The sequence below is a fragment of the Nansenia antarctica genome, assembly GCF_963989245.1.
Source record: "Nansenia antarctica genome assembly, chromosome: 7".
NCBI lineage: Eukaryota > Metazoa > Chordata > Actinopteri > Argentiniformes > Microstomatidae > Nansenia > Nansenia antarctica.
The window spans coordinates 13,894,908-13,917,439 of NC_137677.1; the positions used below are offsets into that span (position 1 = coordinate 13,894,908).

At 42.1% G+C, this 22,532-nt stretch overlaps 2 protein-coding genes across 2 annotated transcripts; both read left to right on the forward strand.

Annotated features, from left to right (window-relative positions):
• Window positions 1–879: 879 nt before the first annotated feature.
• LOC308161985 (piwi-like protein 1) lies at window positions 880–8,644 on the forward strand (the record flags this gene model as incomplete). Its single annotated transcript, XM_080536064.1, has 20 exons — window positions 880–954; window positions 1,586–1,688; window positions 2,143–2,271; window positions 2,433–2,647; window positions 2,909–3,030; window positions 3,666–3,746; window positions 3,860–4,057; window positions 4,297–4,405; window positions 4,503–4,629; window positions 4,730–4,847; window positions 4,977–5,091; window positions 5,318–5,505; window positions 5,874–5,946; window positions 6,051–6,251; window positions 6,872–6,975; window positions 7,076–7,146; window positions 7,312–7,465; window positions 7,663–7,788; window positions 7,899–8,046; window positions 8,528–8,644. 20 exons carry the CDS (start codon window positions 880–882, stop codon window positions 8,642–8,644), a joined length of 2,574 nt encoding a protein of 857 aa, XP_080392190.1.
• A 3,142-nt stretch (window positions 8,645–11,786) lies between these two features.
• Window positions 11,787–19,954, forward strand: LOC308161786 (piwi-like protein 1; the record flags this gene model as incomplete). The annotated part of the gene is made up of 20 exons (XM_080535858.1): window positions 11,787–11,861; window positions 12,493–12,595; window positions 13,460–13,588; window positions 13,750–13,964; window positions 14,226–14,347; window positions 14,980–15,060; window positions 15,174–15,371; window positions 15,611–15,719; window positions 15,817–15,943; window positions 16,044–16,161; window positions 16,291–16,405; window positions 16,632–16,819; window positions 17,184–17,256; window positions 17,361–17,561; window positions 18,182–18,285; window positions 18,386–18,456; window positions 18,622–18,775; window positions 18,973–19,098; window positions 19,209–19,356; window positions 19,838–19,954. The coding sequence occupies 20 exons, from the start codon at window positions 11,787–11,789 to the stop codon at window positions 19,952–19,954; spliced, it is 2,574 nt and encodes an 857-aa protein (XP_080391984.1).
• Between the last annotated feature and the right edge of the window lie 2,578 nt (window positions 19,955–22,532).

A 22,532-nucleotide genomic window follows, 5' to 3' on the forward strand; every position in this document is an offset into this window, starting at 1 on the left:
TCAACCCTCCCGTTTTTCCCGGGATTCTCCCGTATTTTACCTTTATTTCCCGTTGTGCTCCCGTTTAAATATTTTCCCATACATCTCCCGTATTTTTAACCTATAATATAATATCATTTAACACTTAATTGTTGGACGTTGTCGCATGCGCACAATCGTTATATCCATGTCGGAGTTGACTTGTTTCCTCTCGTTTCTTGGGCTGCGTTCGTAATCTTGCTCTGAGAGCGCCGGAACGCACACTAGGTGCAACGTCATAAAGAAACCACGTAATTTGATTGGACAAGAGGCATTCCATGAGTGGTGATCAGATTTCCAGAGCGTATTTACGAACGCAGCCTCGATTATCTCCGTTTTGAAATTATCGCTGGTAGCATTGCGCCGCTCTTAAATTCCCATTGACATCATGGTGTCAAGTAATGTATAAATAAATGTGCTGAATTGATATGCCCTTTTGTGTTTTCATGCAGGGATGTTCAAAGTATTTTACTTTCAACCAGGTATCTGATTCTGATCACCTGTTTTTTGATTGATTGAAAACTTTATTAGAAGAATTTGCAGGAGTAGGTACATGAAAGTACATATTACATACAAGGTCAACTAACAGGATAAAAACCCAAGAAAGCCACTGGCTTATTTCAATTGGGGTCCTTGATTCTCAATTCATCGTTGTAGTCACTTACTTCATCATAGGAACTAGTTAACCCAATTCTTGTTGCACTGAAGCAGGTGGTTGATTGACTGTGTCCCCTTGTCTAAATGTAAGGGGTATGGTTTGTGGACGGTGGTGGGGGGGGGGGGGGGGGGGCGTGCGGGGGATATCCCTTATTTTCAAATCCCAATGTTGACGTATGTTCCAGTGTTAACCCAAACCCTAACATGACGGGTCGAGCCAGAGCAAGACCGAGGGGTCGTGCACGCGGTCAAGAGACTGGGCCACCAGGGGCGCTGTCGGTGAGTTCATTAAGAATCCTTATACACATCAATTACCAACATATTGTAGGAATTAATTCTGATCACAGGATTTCGCCGTTACGCATGGCTGTACCAACATGGCTGTATGAATTGAGGCTACTGTAGGGTCTTGATGGTCAAATCTTATGTAAATGTATAAATTAAAATGTGTGATGTGAGAACCCCTGATCTTGGAGAGAGCAACAGCAAGACACAATCATTTGGGCAAGGGTGATCACAAAATGTCAGAGGTTTTCCGGTATGAAGATTTTTATAAATTGTGTAGTGTATCCTCGATATAAATATAATAGGATGAGAATGGATCAGGCTAAATAATCCTATGATGGCATCTCTGCCAGAAGACAACAAATGTAATGTAATGCTGAATTTATAAGGTCACTATTGTATTCTGTCACTGTAATAGCTTTTAGGCATATCATTAATTCAGTTCTGACTGTATTTGAATGCTCTTGCACTGCTAATTGAGTGGTTAAGATTACTTCACTTACCTTTATGAGTTTTCACAGTAATTTTGTGGAGTGTTGTTGATATGAAACATGAGTTATTATAGGAACTGGTAAGGGCTTTCAATAAAGTATTTTTGATTACATTTTAATGTTTTTTCTTAAAGGCTCCCCCTCAGGAGGAAGCACGGCCAGTTCACTCCACTTCTGAGGGTCAACTTGAGGGTCGTGGAAGACAGAAAATTGCCCCGGGACTTGTGTCCTCAGAAGGTGCTGTGTTCTATGGTCATTTAAAGTAGCTAATGCATATTAGGGGTGCAACGGTTCTCTGTTTATATTGAACTGTATGGTTCGCCATCCACGGTTCAATATGCACCAGTGAATTTTCAGTGTATGATGCGTTCCATTGAGTCGGAGGTCGAGTTTGTCTGGAACGCAGTTGCTTCTGTAACTTGTTCAAATGTTTGTTCATGGCGAGTGGATTTGAGAGTTGAGGGAACGAAAACAGTGAACAGAAACGTTACTGCAAGCATTGATTAATCATGTCTTTCTGCGCATATGGTCTACCTGTCAAGCCTTAAGTGCACTTTTACTTTTAATTCTTCCTCTCCTATACCAGTAGTCAAGCCTAACATTTTACATTTGAAATGTGTTCAATCAATGTGTTTAATGTGAAATGAGAGTGAGTGAAACTGCATTATTTCTCTGCCCTTTGTTTCCACAGATCTTCTTAAGATATCTTCAGGCTTTCAGCAGGTGAAGATCGGAGAGAGGGGTGGACGCCGTGGTGATTTCCATGATGTAGGAATCAACACCAGGCAGGCCATGGAGCATGTCAAGAAATCCAAGACTGGTGTGTTAGCCAGCCATTACATGGTCACAATTATAGTGTAGTTTTAGAATAATGAACAACATGATGCATCCATGTATGAAATCCTCATTAAACCCATTGCAGAAGAATGTCATTGTTCTGTTTTCTGTAATATAATGCTGTCATCTGTGATATGTCTTCAGGGTCCTCTGGCTCTCCTATTCAACTGAAAGCCAACTTCTTCCGCATCCTTTCCCGACCTCAGTGGGTGCTTTACCAGTACCATGTGGACTACAAGCCCCCCATAGAGTCCCGCCGCATGCGTTCTGCCCTCTTGTATCATCATAACGAGACGCTAGGCTCAGCCCGCACCTTTGATGGAGCCCTCCTCTTCCTGCCTCACAGACTTGAGAACCGGGTACAGTACACGAGAGGGTTCGGTTCTTCTGATGGCTCTATCACTCAGATTTGTGATAGACTAAGATCATAATTTACCAAACGGCATGTAAGAACTTGTCAAAGTAGTTAACTGTTAATTGTTGGAGCAAGAGTGAAAAACATACTAACTACAGTATGATCTAAAGCTGATGGATCAGCTCCCACATGCTGTTTTGAGAAGCATGTTCTAATTGTAATTCATTGAGAAACCTTAACACAGAGCTTCCATTGTATTTTGTAGGAGACTGTACTTCAGTCTCGGACCAACCATGGAGAGGATGTCCAGATCACGATCACTCTGACCAATGAGCTGCCACCCACCTCTCCAGTGTGCCTGCAGTTCTACAACATCATCTTCAGAAGGTCAGAGCACCCAGTGAAAGGTTATGGTTGTGTTGACCTATAATAAGACACAAACTCACGTTTCTTTGCTCGGCTGCCCTCGGACAGGCGGTTCAGGACCATGTTCGCAAGGACAAACAGACTGAAGCTCAGCTTCTACCCCAGGGCCATTCAGGCCCTGAACACAGCAAAGACCTAGGTTCTAGGCCCTGGACAATCTAGACAATTTGATGGCAGCTACTAGATTGAAATCAAGTGCAATACTGAAACACAACTGTGAACATTTCAAACCTGCAAACTGCGACACTTTAAATGAATGTGCAATAACACTATGTGCAATATGACAACCCTCGGGTACATAAGGTTCAGAGATAGGAAATGTTAGAATAGGTATAGCATAGCATAGAGTACAGCACAGTGTTTTAATTTGTATAGTATAGTATAGTGGATAGTGTACATAGCCTTTATTTATGTAAACCAGCTCTTTTCCCTTCTTGTTTTTAGTTTTTTTCCTAGCACCAGGGGAGCCCCCCCTCCCAAATTTCGTTGTTTGGTACCTACTATATCAATGACAATAAAGACCATTCATTCATTCATTCTCTGTCGGTCTCTATTCCGTCATTGTCTGTAAAAATGTTTTTCTCTGTTTGTTCTAGGGTGCTGCGGATACTAAACATGCAACAAATTGGACGCCATTACTACGACCCAAATGAACCACTCAATATCCCACAGCACAGGTCTGTGCCTTACCTGTCTCGGCAGTGGTTTTACCCATAAAGACAAAAGAGACAGAATAAAGATGTTGTTGTGTCCTTCATTGTGTGGCATGTTGTATGCATGTGCTCTTCAGACTGACCATCTGGCCTGGCTTCACCACCACCATCCTGCAGTATGAGTCGGGCATCATGCTGAGTATGGATGTGAGCCACAAGGTGCTGCGCAGTGAAACAGTGCTCGCTTTCATGGGCAATCTCAAGCAGCAGTGTGGGGACCAGCGCTTCATGGAGGCCTGCACCAAGGAGCTGGTGGGCCAAATTGTCCTCACCAAGTAAGACCCACCACTAGATGAACGCAGAGATACAACTGTTGTTTCTCTACGGTAACGCTTTACAGTAATGCAGAGTAGGTACTAAGCACTAAGCTCTACTTAGATTTGTGCATATTCATATTTATAAAAAAATAAATAACTAAATGTTTATTCAACCTTATAATAACCACTTTTACATTGTTGCAAAGAAACATTCACATTTATAACAACCAACTGTCTATGGGAATTTTTTCTCTCAGGTACAATAACAAGACCTACAGGATTGATGATATCGCATGGGACCACACTCCTACTAACACATTCAAGAGAGGGGACTCTGACATCTCCTTCAAAGAATACTACAAAACTGTAGGTGTTGTCTCATAAACTTAAACTATCAGACCATATCACTGACCATGTGTCACAGTAACCACTGAACTCATTATGATTTAACACTTTCATTCAGCAATATAGTCTGGACATCACCGACAACCGGCAGGCCCTTCTGGTAAGCCATGTGAAGAAGATGGGCCCTTCTGGGGGGCCGCCCCCTGGCCCAGCCATGCTCATCCCTGAGTTCTGCTACCTTACAGGTACCACTGACTTGACACTAGAGAAACCTCACAAACACTACTTATGGACAGTATTTATTTTAGTATTATATACACTGCTATTTTTTTCTTCTTTTAATAGGCCTGACGGACAAGATGCGCAGTGACTTCAACATCATGAAGGACCTGGCCACCCACACCAGACTGAACCCAGAGCAGAGGGAGCAGCGTCTCAATCGCTTTGTCAATAACATCCACAAGTACGTCACACTCTATATGGTTTGACTATGAGCAGCCTTGCACTGATGTAATGTTGACTCTACACCCCAGCTTTAAGTGGTTACAATATTGATATCACAACGTTGATTGCAAAACTGACCACCTTGCAGGATCCCTGAGGCTGAGGCTGAAATTAATACCTGGGGGCTCAACTTTGACAACAAACTCCTGAACCTCACAGGCAGAGTCCTCCCTACTGAGAGGATTATCCAAGGATCCAGATCGGTATTGAATACATCAGAAATGATGTCCCCAGTGTGGCTTATTACAGTACTTGTTACCTGCAGTTTGAAGCTCTTGCTAAACATTTCTGTTTTACTGCAACATGTACTGATCTAGCTCCAAACAAGAATGTTTGCTGGTCATGTATTTGCATGTATATATGCCTGTCATAATCTGTGATTGCAACAAACTCAAAAACCTTTTTTTTCCTTTTTCTTCTGTCTCCCAGTACGACTACAACGCTTGGGCAGCAGACTGGTCCAAAGAAATGAGGGGGATCCCCCTGATCAGCAGCCGGCCACTGGACAACTGGATCATGTTCTTTACCCACCGCAACGCTGACGTAGCCCACGCCCTCCTGGACGGCTTAAATAAGGTGTCCCCACCCATGGGCATCCGCATGCAGAGGCCTGTTATGTGAGTTCTCACTCTGGGTTGGAGGAGACTGGAAGGAGGCACACACACACACACACACACACACACACACACACACACACACACACACACAGTGCTATAGCACCACCTAGTGGCAGGGAGCAACATATGATACCTAAGTTAATTACAACGGTGAGTCCAGCTGTGAATGGGCACAGCTAGAATTAAGGTTCCAAGCTTGAGTTAATGAGCACTTTAAGCTGCAGTATTGTACCACAGGTGTTTTACAAAGCCTTGAGTATTCTTTGCCAATCATACTTGGGTGTTATCTGAAAATGAACATGGTATCATCAGTGGAAGTCCCATTGGTTAGATGTCTCAGTGCTTTGACAGTTTTGGTCTGTGTACAGGGTGGAGTACGAGGACCGCCAGGAGTCTCTGCTCAGGGCTCTGCAGCACAACGTTACAGAGACCACCCAGATGGTTAGTCTCTGAGCATAACATGTCTAGCAATCGTCTTAATCTGTGTCCAGGTAACCACCTCTAGGTGTTGAATGAGGACTAAAGCATGTGTGTTACCTCCTCAGGTGGTGGTGATCCTCCCCAGCAACAGGAAGGATAAGTATGACAGTGTGAAGAAGTACCTGTGTGTGGACTGTCCCACCCCCAGCCAGTGTGTGTTGGCTCGCACCCTTTCCCGCCAACAGGTCGTCATGACTGTGGCCACCAAGATTGCCCTGCAGATGAACTGCAAGATGGGAGGAGAGCTCTGGAGTGTGGAGATCCCAGTAAGTCGCACAGTGAATTGAAATAAACCCAAAGTCACAAATGTTGTTGGGGCCCAATATATAAAAAAAATGGCTGTGCACATACAGACCAATGCTCATGATAAGTTTAAAGTGGAATTTTATTATTTGTTGTTTTCATTATTCAATAGACACATTAAAAACGATGAAGATATACAGTATATATATAAACGGTCAAGATATCTCGCTTTGAATGCCGTCATCAGTCCTGATGTTCCAAATTGCTCAAGATTCCCGATTCCAGATTATATTAACTCTGGGGCTTTTTTAGGAAGTAAACATAGACTTTGAGTTTTGATAGCTATGATACGTTTTGAAATGATGATAGTTTGAGACGGTATGCATTATGGATTGACCAGAAATACACATGAACATGAATTTTGGATAAACTTTCCCTTTTTAATGTGGATAACATTTATCTGACTGACTACCTCACATGGGTGCAGGTACAATTTCTACAGCGTGTTCTATTTCTACAACCACACATTTCACACCTATGTGATCTCCATCCACAATCTTATGTTCCACCCCATGTATCTCAATAGAAGCATGTGCTAAACCAAACTTTGTAAGGTGTAACTTCACCTGCCTCTGTTTCACAGCTCCAGCAGCTGATGATCGTGGGCATTGACTGCTACCACGACATAGCTGCAGGGAATAGGTCCATTGGAGCTCTGGTGGCCAGTCTCAACAAGGGCATGTCCAGGTATGTGGATGAGCATGGAGAAGCATGGCCTTGGGTTATGAATGTGCTCTTTACCACCAATGTTGGTAGCCAGTACCAACTGATTCCTCTTGTTTTCCAGGTGGTTCTCCAAGTGTGTGGTTCAGAGCCGTGGTCAGGAGATCATGGATGGCTTGAAAGTGGCTCTGCAAGGCAAGTTCAATGAAACAACAAAGCATTTCAAATAAGATACCATATCAAAATTGACCACTGACTGCCACATTGTAACAATGTCTTCCAAGTCTTCTTTTCAACATAATCCCTCAGAGAAGCATGAGAATGATCCCTAGTATCCTAAGTGCAGGCTCTCTTTCCCAGGTGCACTGAAGGCCTGGCTGAAGCACAACCAGTGCCTGCCCTCACGCATCATTATCTACAGAGACGGAGTGGGGGACGGGATGCTGCAGAGTGTGGTCAACTACGAAGTGCCACAGATCCTGGACTCAATCAGCACCATGGGAAAGGACTACACGTAAGAGGACCTTAAGGACCTACACCTTAATTGAGGATTTCTAACATAATCAAAAATGTTCATGTCTTTCTACCAACATATTTTAGTACGAGATGGCAATTAGAGCGTATTAAGGCCTACATATCTATAACCAGGGTTCCCTTTAACACATTCAATCACCAATCATTCTGATCGTATTTTCTCTCTTCCCCTCCTAGACCCAAACTCACAGTGGTGGTTGTGAAGAAGCGGATCAGTTCCAGGTTCTTTGCCCAAGTTGGCGGCAAGATGGCCAACCCACCCCCTGGAACAGTCATCGACACTGAGGTCACCCGCCCAGAATGGTATCGATTCAATACGCAATTCAGAAAATATGTTGTTTTTTCAGAGATGTGCTATGTCTGCTTTATCCAGTCTTAAAACGGTGGCTACAGTTGCAATTTCCCATTTTCAGGTACGACTTCTTCATTGTCAGCCAAGCTGTTAGACAGGGAAGCGTCTCCCCAACCCACTACAATGTGGTGTATGACAGCAGTGGACTGAAGCCTGACCACATGCAGAAACTGACCTACAAACTCTGCCACATGTACTTCAACTGGCAGGTATGCTGGGTTGTCTTTCCAGTAGTAGTTTTAAAGGGGAGGTTTACCCGAACTTTCATTATTTCGTGTGCAGCTGCATCATAGCTATCAAAACGTGTGAGGTCTGTTGTGACGGGGAGAGAGGGGGGGATCTTGGGAGTTTGGAACATCAGGGCATTCAAAGCGAGATATATTTACTCAGAGATTGTTTTATAACATGATTCTTTGTGTGTGGATATGTCTACTTTAGAATAATGAAAACAACAAATGCACAAAATTACAGGGTAAAAGTCTGCTTAAACTATTCTCTTGGTCAGTAATTCAAATGCAGGCATGAACAGGGTGTAGTTCACATTGAAACACATCTTAAACCTACTGATGTATCCATATTGGTTATGAAATCAAACATACTGTATTTACATATGGTTTTCCCATTTCAGGCATGCAAGTTGTTTTTTGATGCATAAATTGTCGTTGATTTTGTCTCCCTCAATTATTTCAGGGGATCATCCGAGTGCCTGCACCCTGCCAGTATGCCCACAAGCTTGCTTTCCTGGTGGGACAGAGCATCCACAGAGAGCCCAACATGAAGCTGGATGACTTCCTCTACTACCTGTGAGAGGGCAGCAGCTACCTGAAGAGCACTTTGGAGTGAACTTGTTTTCCTTTTGTTTGTTATGCAAATTTGAACTGCTATTCTATTTTATTTTATACTATTGTTCTTTGGAAATTATTTATTACAGATTGTCAAACTTCGGTGCAAAGTTTCATTTTGTGTTTTTTATTTTGTTCTTTTACTAAGATCAAGTTGCATGATACTGTTTGAAAATGTTGTTACTGCAGCTGTCATTTTGGCTGTCTCCCAGTTTTCATTATCATGATGAAGGTTAGGGTTTGTGTTGTGTTTTTAAACAAATAAATATTAACTGAATTACCAGTGTCATTGCATTCTTAAATACAGTACGTATCAAGCAAATATAGAGAATTGAGTGTCCTGTGGGCCATTCTTTATATGTGTCGGTCAATGAGATTTGAGAGAACAGCGACCAGCGATCTACCTAAGTAGTCCACTTGTAGGATACCTGAATGGCATAGGGAGAAAGACCCGCAACACAACAAGTTAGAAAATATCTAATTTATTTTGTTAAAAAAATGTGCACATGCACACCCACACAATATTTCGTAACCATCAATATAGGCTGATATTTCTTTTCATAAAGCTAGCACACAATTGCAGACTTTTAAAACATGGTTTTGAAGACACCATGGGGAAAGCTTGCACTGTTTGATTATACATTTTAATGTACAAAAAAGGCAGTCTGAAAATCAAGTATAAACATTTAAAAACAATTTACAAATGGACAAAGTACAAAAAGCAACAGTCACTCAAACAATATGTATAGAAGCAATGACTGAAAACCTATGGTTCATGACTTGAACATTTTTACATTTACTGTCATTTTTAAATGCCTGTTACTGTAGGCTGAGAATTGTACAGAAAGTTATACAGAATGCTTTTTATACATTCTTTTTTGGCAGTCTCAGTTCAAATCTCATGTAAGTAGTTCAGAAAAAGCAGTTTCTGTTAAAGGTGGATGGAAAGATGGAATGGTGAACAAAATGATGTAGGAGATGATGGTGGGAAAAAAAGTTTCATTTCACATACTGTACAAACTCTGGACCAGAGACATAGTTGGACATCTGCACAATCCTTGAGGATAGTATATTGGCCAACATTGGCTTTCAATTCATCATACATTCACTACTCTTATGTGCTAGTTGGGTGTTGATACAAATCACCACTTAACTATTCACCAGAACATTTTATGATGTTGTATATGGTATCATTGTAATCCTTGACCTTCAAAACATGGCGGTAGACATCACCTGGGGTGTATTCCATCAACATCACTAAAGGAAAATCCAGGTTTATTCTGACAGGTCTCACGAGAGTTCTTAAAAATATCCAGGCATATTCATAAGTCTCGCGAGAGTTATCAAAAATAAGCCTGGATTTTCATTTAGCGACGTTGATGGAATACCCCCCTGTTCTGTGTTATCATGTTTGGTTCAGGAGATATGAAGCAAAATACATTATTCGGCTATGGCGGAAAGGAAAATGCCCGCCACGGCCACTAGGAGGAGTTTTTGCGAGGAGGGCTCCACGTCTGAAAATGTTCAGGACCCCAAACTGTACAAGTGTACCAAGTTTTGTGCTTTTATGAAAAAGTGAACTATTTTTTCACATATTAACCGGAATATACCAACTAGTGGACATATTTTAGATTGGAGCAAATCGCATGTGACTAGATGTGATAATGACGTCAGTCTGCTGCGTGGCACCACGTGAACGTTTTTACATCCCATTATGTTTTGTGAGATGGAACCTTTGTATTTTATTCATTACTAACTAAAAAACATATTTATTTTTTTAAAGATAACACCACACAGGCATTAATAAACACCTAATGGATCAGATTATGTCGAAAACTCAATTTTGACAAAAATGGAGATAGAACCTTCTAGAACGTCACGTGATGTCTGATTGACACCTGCGCATGCGCGTCGCTGATTGACACCTGCGCGTGCTGCCTGATTGAAGAGACTGTGAGATTGAAGAGACTGTGGAGAGACTGTTACAAGCTGTATTTAACCTCTCTTTGGAAGGTAAATAATAATAATAATAATAATAATAATAATAATGATCTAATTCTAAATGAACAACCTGTGTATGAATAGACAGATTAGTAAGGATTCTACAAGCTGTAACTGTCGTGCAACTGTGATAAGACAGATGCGCCATAGCAGCGCTAGTTAGGACCGAAATGTCCGTGGTCGTAGTGAAGTCGACGCAATGTTTAAATGTTCAATAATATTAGCCGGTTAGTAATTAATACATCTAAAGCAATGCATTTTAACTGTAGACAACAGAAGCAACGATGAGTCCATTAGCTAATGTATGAAGTACAAAGTGGTTAGTTAGTTAGCTAGCTACATATAATATCATTTAACACTTAATTGTTGGACGTTGTCGCATGCGCACAATCGTTATATCCATGTCGGAGTTGACTTGTTTCCTCTCGTTTCTTGGGCTGCGTTCGTAATCTTGCTCTGAGAGCGCCGGAACGCACACTAGGTGCAACGTCATAAAGGGACCACGTAATTTGATTGGACAAGAGGCATTCCATGAGTGGTGATCAGATTTCCAGAGCGTATTTACGAACGCAGCCTCGATTATCTCCGTTTTGAAATTATCGCTGGTAGCATTGCGCCGCTCTTAAATTCCCATTGACATCATGGTGTCAAGTAATGTATAAATAAATGTGCTGAATTGATATGCCCTTTTGTGTTTTCATGCAGGGATGTTCAAAGTATTTTACTTTCAACCAGGTATCTGATTCTGATCACCTGTTTTTTGATTGATTGAAAACTTTATTAGAAGAATTTGCAGGAGTAGGTACATGAAAGTACATATTACATACAAGGTCAACTAACAGGATAAAAACCCAAGAAAGCCACTGGCTTATTTCAATTGGGGTCCTTGATTCTCAATTCATCGTTGTAGTCACTTACTTCATCATAGGAACTAGTTAACCCAATTCTTGTTGCACTGAAGCAGGTGGTTGATTGACTGTGTCCCCTTGTCTAAATGTAAGGGGTATGGTTTGTGGACGGTGGTGGGGGGGGGGGCGTGCGGGGGATATCCCTTATTTTCAAATCCCAATGTTGACGTATGTTCCAGTGTTAACCCAAACCCTAACATGACGGGTCGAGCCAGAGCAAGACCGAGGGGTCGTGCACGCGGTCAAGAGACTGGGCCACCAGGGGCGCTGTCGGTGAGTTCATTAAGAATCCTTATACACATCAATTACCAACATATTGTAGGAATTAATTCTGATCACAGGATTTCGCCGTTACGCATGGCTGTACCAACATGGCTGTATGAATTGAGGCTACTGTAGGGTCTTGATGGTCAAATCTTATGTAAATGTATAAATTAAAATGTGTGATGTGAGAACCCCTGATCTTGGAGAGAGCAACAGCAAGACACAATCATTTGGGCAAGGGTGATCACAAAATGTCAGAGGTTTTCCGGTATGAAGATTTTTATAAATTGTGTAGTGTATCCTCGATATAAATATAATAGGATGAGAATGGATCAGGCTAAATAATCCTATGATGGCATCTCTGCCAGAAGACAACAAATGTAATGTAATGCTGAGTTTATAAGGTCACTATTGTATTCTGTCACTGTAATAGCTTTTAGGCATATCATTAATTCAGTTCTGACTGTATTTGAATGCTCTTGCACTGCTAATTGAGTGGTTAAGATTACTTCACTTACCTTTATGAGTTTTCACAGTAATTTTGTGGAGTGTTGTTGATATGAAACATGAGTTATTATAGGAACTGATAAGGGCTTTCAATAAAGTATTTTTGATTACATTTTAATGTTTTTTCTTAAAGGCTCCCCCTCAGGAGGAAGCACGGCCAGTTCACTCCACTTCTGAGGGTCAACTTGAGGGTCGTGGAAGACAGAAAATTGCCCCGGGACTTGTGTCCTCAGAAGGTGCTGTGTTCTATGGTCATTTTTTTTTTTTTTTTTATTTGTTTTTCAGATTTTATCCCTTTTTCACCCAATTTGGTAGCCAATTTAACCCAACGTAGCATCCAATTATCCCCTGCCTATTGCATTGGATCCGCCGCACGACCCCGTGGCCGGCAGTCCCAGAGGAGGCCGCCAGGCAGACTAGGCTGACTGGCTCCTCGAGCCCAGTACCGTTATTCCGGCGCCCAGGGGGCGGTGTTGCGCGACGGATCCTAGTCCAGAAATACTCCTATACCACCCTCGGAAGCGGCCGGCCAATATGCCGCTTCCCGTGTGCCTCGGCCATATCTGGATCTGGCGAGCCGGGATACGAACCCCGGCCCCGGTGGGCAGCATGCACTAGCGGCCAGTGCGTAGACCGCTACACCACCGCGGGGCGTTCTATGGTCATTTAAAGTAGCTAATGCATATTAGGGGTGCAACGGTTCTCTGTTTATATTGAACTGTATGGTTCGCCATCCACGGTTCAATATGCACCAGTGAATTTTCAGTGTATGATGCGTTCCATTGAGTCGGAGGTCGAGTTTGTCTGGAACGCAGTTGCTTCTGTAACTTGTTCAAATGTTTGTTCATGGCGAGTGGATTTGAGAGTTGAGGGAACGAAAACAGTGAACAGAAACGTTACTGCAAGCATTGATTAATCATGTCTTTCTGCGCATATGGTCTACCTGTCAAGCCTTAAGTGCACTTTTACTTTTAATTCTTCCTCTCCTATACCAGTAGTCAAGCCTAACATTTTACATTTGAAATGTGTTCAATCAATGTGTTTAATGTGAAATGAGAGTGAGTGAAACTGCATTATTTCTCTGCCCTTTGTTTCCACAGATCTTCTTAAGATATCTTCAGGCTTTCAGCAGGTGAAGATCGGAGAGAGGGGTGGACGCCGTGGTGATTTCCATGATGTAGGAATCAACACCAGGCAGGCCATGGAGCATGTCAAGAAATCCAAGACTGGTGTGTTAGCCAGCCATTACATGGTCACAATTATAGTGTAGTTTTAGAATAATGAACAACATGATGCATCCATGTATGAAATCCTCATTAAACCCATTGCAGAAGAATGTCATTGTTCTGTTTTCTGTAATATAATGCTGTCATCTGTGATATGTCTTCAGGGTCCTCTGGCTCTCCTATTCAACTGAAAGCCAACTTCTTCCGCATCCTTTCCCGACCTCAGTGGGTGCTTTACCAGTACCATGTGGACTACAAGCCCCCCATAGAGTCCCGCCGCATGCGTTCTGCCCTCTTGTATCATCATAACGAGACGCTAGGCTCAGCCCGCACCTTTGATGGAGCCCTCCTCTTCCTGCCTCACAGACTTGAGAACCGGGTACAGTACACGAGAGGGTTCGGTTCTTCTGATGGCTCTATCACTCAGATTTGTGATAGACTAAGATCATAATTTACCAAACGGCATGTAAGAACTTGTCAAAGTAGTTAACTGTTAATTGTTGGAGCAAGAGTGAAAAACATACTAACTACAGTATGATCTAAAGCTGATGGATCAGCTCCCACATGCTGTTTTGAGAAGCATGTTCTAATTGTAATTCATTGAGAAACCTTAACACAGAGCTTCCATTGTATTTTGTAGGAGACTGTACTTCAGTCTCGGACCAACCATGGAGAGGATGTCCAGATCACGATCACTCTGACCAATGAGCTGCCACCCACCTCTCTAGTGTGCCTGCAGTTCTACAACATCATCTTCAGAAGGTCAGAGCACCCAGTGAAAGGTTATGGTTGTGTTGACCTATAATAAGACACAAACTCACGTTTCTTTGCTCGGCTGCCCTCGGACAGGCGGTTCAGGACCATGTTCGCAAGGACAAACAGACTGAAGCTCAGCTTCTACCCCAGGGCCATTCAGGCCCTGAACACAGCAAAGACCTAGGTTCTAGGCCCTGGACAATCTAGACAATTTGATGGCAGCTACTAGATTGAAATCAAGTGCAATACTGAAACACAACTGTGAACATTTCAAACCTGCAAACTGCGACACTTTAAATGAATGTGCAATAACACTATGTGCAATACGACCCTCGGGTACATAAGGTTCAGAGATAGGAAATGTTAGAATAGGTATAGCATAGCATAGAGTACAGCACAGTGTTTTAATTTGTATAGTATAGTATAGTGGATAGTGTACATAGCCTTTATTTATGTAAACCAGCTCTTTTCCCTTCTTGTTTTTAGTTTTTTTCCTAGCACCAGGGGAGCCCCCCCTCCCAAATTTCGTTGTTTGGTACCTACTATATCAATGACAATAAAGACCATTCATTCATTCATTCTCTGTCGGTCTCTATTCCGTCATTGTCTGTAAAAATGTTTTTCTCTGTTTGTTCTAGGGTGCTGCGGATACTAAACATGCAACAAATTGGACGCCATTACTACGACCCAAATGAACCACTCAATATCCCACAGCACAGGTCTGTGCCTTACCTGTCTCGGCAGTGGTTTTACCCATAAAGACAAAAGAGACAGAATAAAGATGTTGTTGTGTCCTTCATTGTGTGGCATGTTGTATGCATGTGCTCTTCAGACTGACCATCTGGCCTGGCTTCACCACCACCATCCTGCAGTATGAGTCGGGCATCATGCTGAGTATGGATGTGAGCCACAAGGTGCTGCGCAGTGAAACAGTGCTCGCTTTCATGGGCAATCTCAAGCAGCAGTGTGGGGACCAGCGCTTCATGGAGGCCTGCACCAAGGAGCTGGTGGGCCAAATTGTCCTCACCAAGTAAGACCCACCACTAGATGAACGCAGAGATACAACTGTTGTTTCTCTACGGTAACGCTTTACAGTAATGCAGAGTAGGTACTAAGCACTAAGCTCTACTTAGATTTGTGCATATTCATATTTATAAAAAAATAAATAACTAAATGTTTATTCAACCTTATAATAACCACTTTTACATTGTTGCAAAGAAACATTCACATTTATAACAACCAACTGTCTATGGGAATTTTTTCTCTCAGGTACAATAACAAGACCTACAGGATTGATGATATCGCATGGGACCACACTCCTACTAACACATTCAAGAGAGGGGACTCTGACATCTCCTTCAAAGAATACTACAAAACTGTAGGTGTTGTCTCATAAACTTAAACTATCAGACCATATCACTGACCATGTGTCACAGTAACCACTGAACTCATTATGATTTAACACTTTCATTCAGCAATATAGTCTGGACATCACCGACAACCGGCAGGCCCTTCTGGTAAGCCATGTGAAGAAGATGGGCCCTTCTGGGGGGCCGCCCCCTGGCCCAGCCATGCTCATCCCTGAGTTCTGCTACCTTACAGGTACCACTGACTTGACACTAGAGAAACCTCACAAACACTACTTATGGACAGTATTTATTTTAGTATTATATACACTGCTATTTTTTTCTTCTTTTAATAGGCCTGACGGACAAGATGCGCAGTGACTTCAACATCATGAAGGACCTGGCCACCCACACCAGACTGAACCCAGAGCAGAGGGAGCAGCGTCTCAATCGCTTTGTCAATAACATCCACAAGTACGTCACACTCTATATGGTTTGACTATGAGCAGCCTTGCACTGATGTAATGTTGACTCTACACCCCAGCTTTAAGTGGTTACAATATTGATATCACAACGTTGATTGCAAAACTGACCACCTTGCAGGATCCCTGAGGCTGAGGCTGAAATTAATACCTGGGGGCTCAACTTTGACAACAAACTCCTGAACCTCACAGGCAGAGTCCTCCCTACTGAGAGGATTATCCAAGGATCCAGATCGGTATTGAATACATCAGAAATGATGTCCCCAGTGTGGCTTATTACAGTACTTGTTACCTGCAGTTTGAAGCTCTTGCTAAACATTTCTGTTTTACTGCAACATGTACTGATCTAGCTCCAAACAAGAATGTTTGCTGGTCATGTATTTGCATGTATATATGCCTGTCATAATCTGTGATTGCAACAAACTCAAAAACCTTTTTTTCCCTTTTTCTTCTGTCTCCCAGTACGACTACAACGCTTGGGCAGCAGACTGGTCCAAAGAAATGAGGGGGATCCCCCTGATCAGCAGCCGGCCACTGGACAACTGGATCATGTTCTTTACCCACCGCAACGCTGACGTAGCCCACGCCCTCCTGGACGGCTTAAATAAGGTGTCCCCACCCATGGGCATCCGCATGCAGAGGCCTGTTATGTGAGTTCTCACTCTGGGTTGGAGGAGACTGGAAGGAGGCACACACACACACACACACACACACACACACACACACACACACACACAGTGCTATAGCACCACCTAGTGGCAGGGAGCAACATATGATACCTAAGTTAATTACAACGGTGAGTCCAGCTGTGAATGGGCACAGCTAGAATTAAGGTTCCAAGCTTGAGTTAATGAGCACTTTAAGCTGCAGTATTGTACCACAGGTGTTTTACAAAGCCTTGAGTATTCTTTGCCAATCATACTTGGGTGTTATCTGAAAATGAACATGGTATCATCAGTGGAAGTCCCATTGGTTAGATGTCTCAGTGCTTTGACAGTTTTGGTCTGTGTACAGGGTGGAGTACGAGGACCGCCAGGAGTCTCTGCTCAGGGCTCTGCAGCACAACGTTACAGAGACCACCCAGATGGTTAGTCTCTGAGCATAACATGTCTAGCAATCGTCTTAATCTGTGTCCAGGTAACCACCTCTAGGTGTTGAATGAGGACTAAAGCATGTGTGTTACCTCCTCAGGTGGTGGTGATCCTCCCCAGCAACAGGAAGGATAAGTATGACAGTGTGAAGAAGTACCTGTGTGTGGACTGTCCCACCCCCAGCCAGTGTGTGTTGGCTCGCACCCTTTCCCGCCAACAGGTCGTCATGACTGTGGCCACCAAGATTGCCCTGCAGATGAACTGCAAGATGGGAGGAGAGCTCTGGAGTGTGGAGATCCCAGTAAGTCGCACAGTGAATTGAAATAAACCCAAAGTCACAAATGTTGTTGGGGCCCAATATATAAAAAAAATGGCTGTGCACATACAGACCAATGCTCATGATAAGTTTAAAGTGGAATTTTATTATTTGTTGTTTTCATTATTCAATAGACACATTAAAAACGATGAAGATATACAGTATATATATAAACGGTCAAGATATCTCGCTTTGAATGCCGTCATCAGTCCTGATGTTCCAAATTGCTCAAGATTCCCGATTCCAGATTATATTAACTCTGGGGCTTTTTTAGGAAGTAAACATAGACTTTGAGTTTTGATAGCTATGATACGTTTTGAAATGATGATAGTTTGAGACGGTATGCATTATGGATTGACCAGAAATACACATGAACATGAATTTTGGATAAACTTTCCCTTTTTAATGTGGATAACATTTATCTGACTGACTACCTCACATGGGTGCAGGTACAATTTCTACAGCGTGTTCTATTTCTACAACCACACATTTCACACCTATGTGATCTCCATCCACAATCTTATGTTCCACCCCATGTATCTCAATAGAAGCATGTGCTAAACCAAACTTTGTAAGGTGTAACTTCACCTGCCTCTGTTTCACAGCTCCAGCAGCTGATGATCGTGGGCATTGACTGCTACCACGACATAGCTGCAGGGAATAGGTCCATTGGAGCTCTGGTGGCCAGTCTCAACAAGGGCATGTCCAGGTATGTGGATGAGCATGGAGAAGCATGGCCTTGGGTTATGAATGTGCTCTTTACCACCAATGTTGGTAGCCAGTACCAACTGATTCCTCTTGTTTTCCAGGTGGTTCTCCAAGTGTGTGGTTCAGAGCCGTGGTCAGGAGATCATGGATGGCTTGAAAGTGGCTCTGCAAGGCAAGTTCAATGAAACAACAAAGCATTTCAAATAAGATACCATATCAAAATTGACCACTGACTGCCACATTGTAACAATGTCTTCCAAGTCTTCTTTTCAACATAATCCCTCAGAGAAGCATGAGAATGATCCCTAGTATCCTAAGTGCAGGCTCTCTTTCCCAGGTGCACTGAAGGCCTGGCTGAAGCACAACCAGTGCCTGCCCTCACGCATCATTATCTACAGAGACGGAGTGGGGGACGGGATGCTGCAGAGTGTGGTCAACTACGAAGTGCCACAGATCCTGGACTCAATCAGCACCATGGGAAAGGACTACACGTAAGAGGACCTTAAGGACCTACACCTTAATTGAGGATTTCTAACATAATCAAAAATGTTCATGTCTTTCTACCAACATATTTTAGTACGAGATGGCAATTAGAGCGTATTAAGGCCTACATATCTATAACCAGGGTTCCCTTTAACACATTCAATCACCAATCATTCTGATCGTATTTTCTCTCTTCCCCTCCTAGACCCAAACTCACAGTGGTGGTTGTGAAGAAGCGGATCAGTTCCAGGTTCTTTGCCCAAGTTGGCGGCAAGATGGCCAACCCACCCCCTGGAACAGTCATCGACACTGAGGTCACCCGCCCAGAATGGTATCGATTCAATACGCAATTCAGAAAATATGTTGTTTTTTCAGAGATGTGCTATGTCTGCTTTATCCAGTCTTAAAACGGTGGCTACAGTTGCAATTTCCCATTTTCAGGTACGACTTCTTCATTGTCAGCCAAGCTGTTAGACAGGGAAGTGTCTCCCCAACCCACTACAATGTGGTGTATGACAGCAGTGGACTGAAGCCTGACCACATGCAGAAACTGACCTACAAACTCTGCCACATGTACTTCAACTGGCAGGTATGCTGGGTTGTCTTTCCAGTAGTAGTTTTAAAGGGGAGGTTTACCCGAACTTTCATTATTTCGTGTGCAGCTGCATCATAGCTATCAAAACGTGTGAGGTCTGTTGTGACGGGGAGAGAGGGGGGGATCTTGGGAGTTTGGAACATCAGGGCATTCAAAGCGAGATATATTTACTCAGAGATTGTTTTATAACATGATTCTTTGTGTGTGGATATGTCTACTTTAGAATAATGAAAACAACAAATGCACAAAATTACAGGGTAAAAGTCTGCTTAAACTATTCTCTTGGTCAGTAATTCAAATGCAGGCATGAACAGGGTGTAGTTCACATTGAAACACATCTTAAACCTACTGATGTATCCATATTGGTTATGAAATCAAACATACTGTATTTACATATGGTTTTCCCATTTCAGGCATGCAAGTTGTTTTTTGATGCATAAATTGTCGTTGATTTTGTCTCCCTCAATTATTTCAGGGGATCATCCGAGTGCCTGCACCCTGCCAGTATGCCCACAAGCTTGCTTTCCTGGTGGGACAGAGCATCCACAGAGAGCCCAACATGAAGCTGGATGACTTCCTCTACTACCTGTGAGAGGGCAGCAGCTACCTGAAGAGCACTTTGGAGTGAACTTGTTTTCCTTTTGTTTGTTATGCAAATTTGAACTGCTATTCTATTTTATTTTATACTATTGTTCTTTGGAAATTATTTATTACAGATTGTCAAACTTCGGTGCAAAGTTTCATTTTGTGTTTTTTATTTTGTTCTTTTACTAAGATCAAGTTGCATGATACTGTTTGAAAATGTTGTTACTGCAGCTGTCATTTTGGCTGTCTCCCAGTTTTCATTATCATGATGAAGGTTAGGGTTTGTGTTGTGTTTTTAAACAAATAAATATTAACTGAATTACCAGTGTCATTGCATTCTTAAATACAGTACGTATCAAGCAAATATAGAGAATTGAGTGTCCTGTGGGCCATTCTTTATATGTGTCGGTCAATGAGATTTGAGAGAACAGCGACCAGCGATCTACCTAAGTAGTCCACTTGTAGGATACCTGAATGGCATAGGGAGAAAGACCCGCAACACAACAAGTTAGAAAATATCTAATTTATTTTGTTAAAAAAATGTGCACATGCACACCCACACAATATTTCGTAACCATCAATATAGGCTGATATTTCTTTTCATAAAGCTAGCACACAATTGCAGACTTTTAAAACATGGTTTTGAAGACACCATGGGGAAAGCTTGCACTGTTTGATTATACATTTTAATGTACAAAAAAGGCAGTCTGAAAATCAAGTATAAACATTTAAAAACGATTTACAAATGGACAAAGTACAAAAAGCAACAGTCACTCAAACAATATGTATAGAAGCAATGACTGAAAACCTATGGTTCATGACTTGAACATTTTTACATTTACTGTCATTTTTAAATGCCTGTTACTGTAGGCTGAGAATTGTACAGAAAGTTATACAGAATGCTTTTTATACATTCTTTTTTGGCAGTCTCAGTTCAAATCTCATGTAAGTAGTTCAGAAAAAGCAGTTTCTGTTAAAGGTGGATGGAAAGATGGAATGGTGAACAAAATGATGTAGGAGATGATGGTGGGAAAAAAAGTTTCATTTCACATACTGTACAAACTCTGGACCAGAGACATAGTTGGACATCTGCACAATCCTTGAGGATAGTATATTGGCCAACATTGGCTTTCAATTCATCATACATTCACTACTCTTATGTGCTAGTTGGGTGTTGATACAAATCACCACTTAACTATTCACCAGAACATTTTATGATGTTGTATATGGTATCATTGTAATCCTTGACCTTCAAAACATGGGGGTAGACATCACCTGGGGTGTATTCCATCAACATCACTAAAGGAAAATCCAGGTTTATTCTGACAGGTCTCACGAGAGTTCTTAAAAATATCCAGGCATATTCACAAGTCTCGCGAGAGTTATCAAAAATAAGCCTGGATTTTCATTTAGCGACGTTGATGGAATACCCCCCTGTTCTGTGTTATCATGTTTGGTTCAGGAGATATGAAGCAAAATACATTATTCGGCTATGGCGGAAAGGAAAATGCCCGCCACGGCCACTAGGAAGAGTTTTTGCGAGGAGGGCTCCACGTCTGAAAATGTTCAGGACCCCAAACTGTACAAGTGTACCAAGTTTTTGTGCTTTTATGAAAAAGTGAACTATTTTTTCACATATTAACCGGAATATACCAACTAGTGGACATATTTTAGATTGGAGCAAATCGCATGTGACTAGATGTGATAATGACGTCAGTCTGCTGCGTGGCACCACGTGAACGTTTTTACATCCCATTATGTTTTGTGAGATGGAACCTTTGTATTTTATTCATTACTAACTAAAAAACATATTTATTTTTTTAAAGATAACTCCACACAGGCATTAATAAACACCTAATGGATCAGATTATGTCGAAAACTCAATTTTGACAAAAATGGAGATAGAACCTTCTAGAACGTCACGTGATGTCTGATTGACACCTGCGCATGCGCGTCGCTGATTGACACCTGCGCGTGCTACCTGATTGAAGAGACTGTGAGATTGAAGAGACTGTGGAGAGACTGTTACAAGCTGTATTTAACCTCTCTTTGGAAGGTAAATAATAATAATAATAATAATAATAATAATAATAATTATCTAATTCTAAATGAACAACCTGTGTATGAATAGACAGATTAGTAAGGATTCTACAAGCTGTAACTGTCGTGCAACTGTGATAAGACAGATGCGCCATAGCAGCGCTAGTTAGGACCGAAATGTCCGTGGTCGTAGTGAAGTCGACGCAATGTTTAAATGTTCAATAATATTAGCCGGTTAGTAATTAATACATCTAAAGCAATGAATTTTAACTGTAGACAACAGAAGCAACGATGAGTCCATTAGCTAATGTATGAAGTACAAAGTGGTTAGTTAGTTAGCTAGCTACGTCTGGTCTCTTGCCTGTGCAGCAGCACTTTGCACCAGTATGTGGTCACGACTGTGGTCAGGACATGTGCTCGTGACTGTCTTTAACTGTGTTCAAATGTACACGTGGTGGTCATGTCAAACTTTGCTATGTTAACATTGTAGAATGAGAAGTTTAATTTGTATGTTTCTTCCAGTTCCATTCCAGTGCATTCTGTCA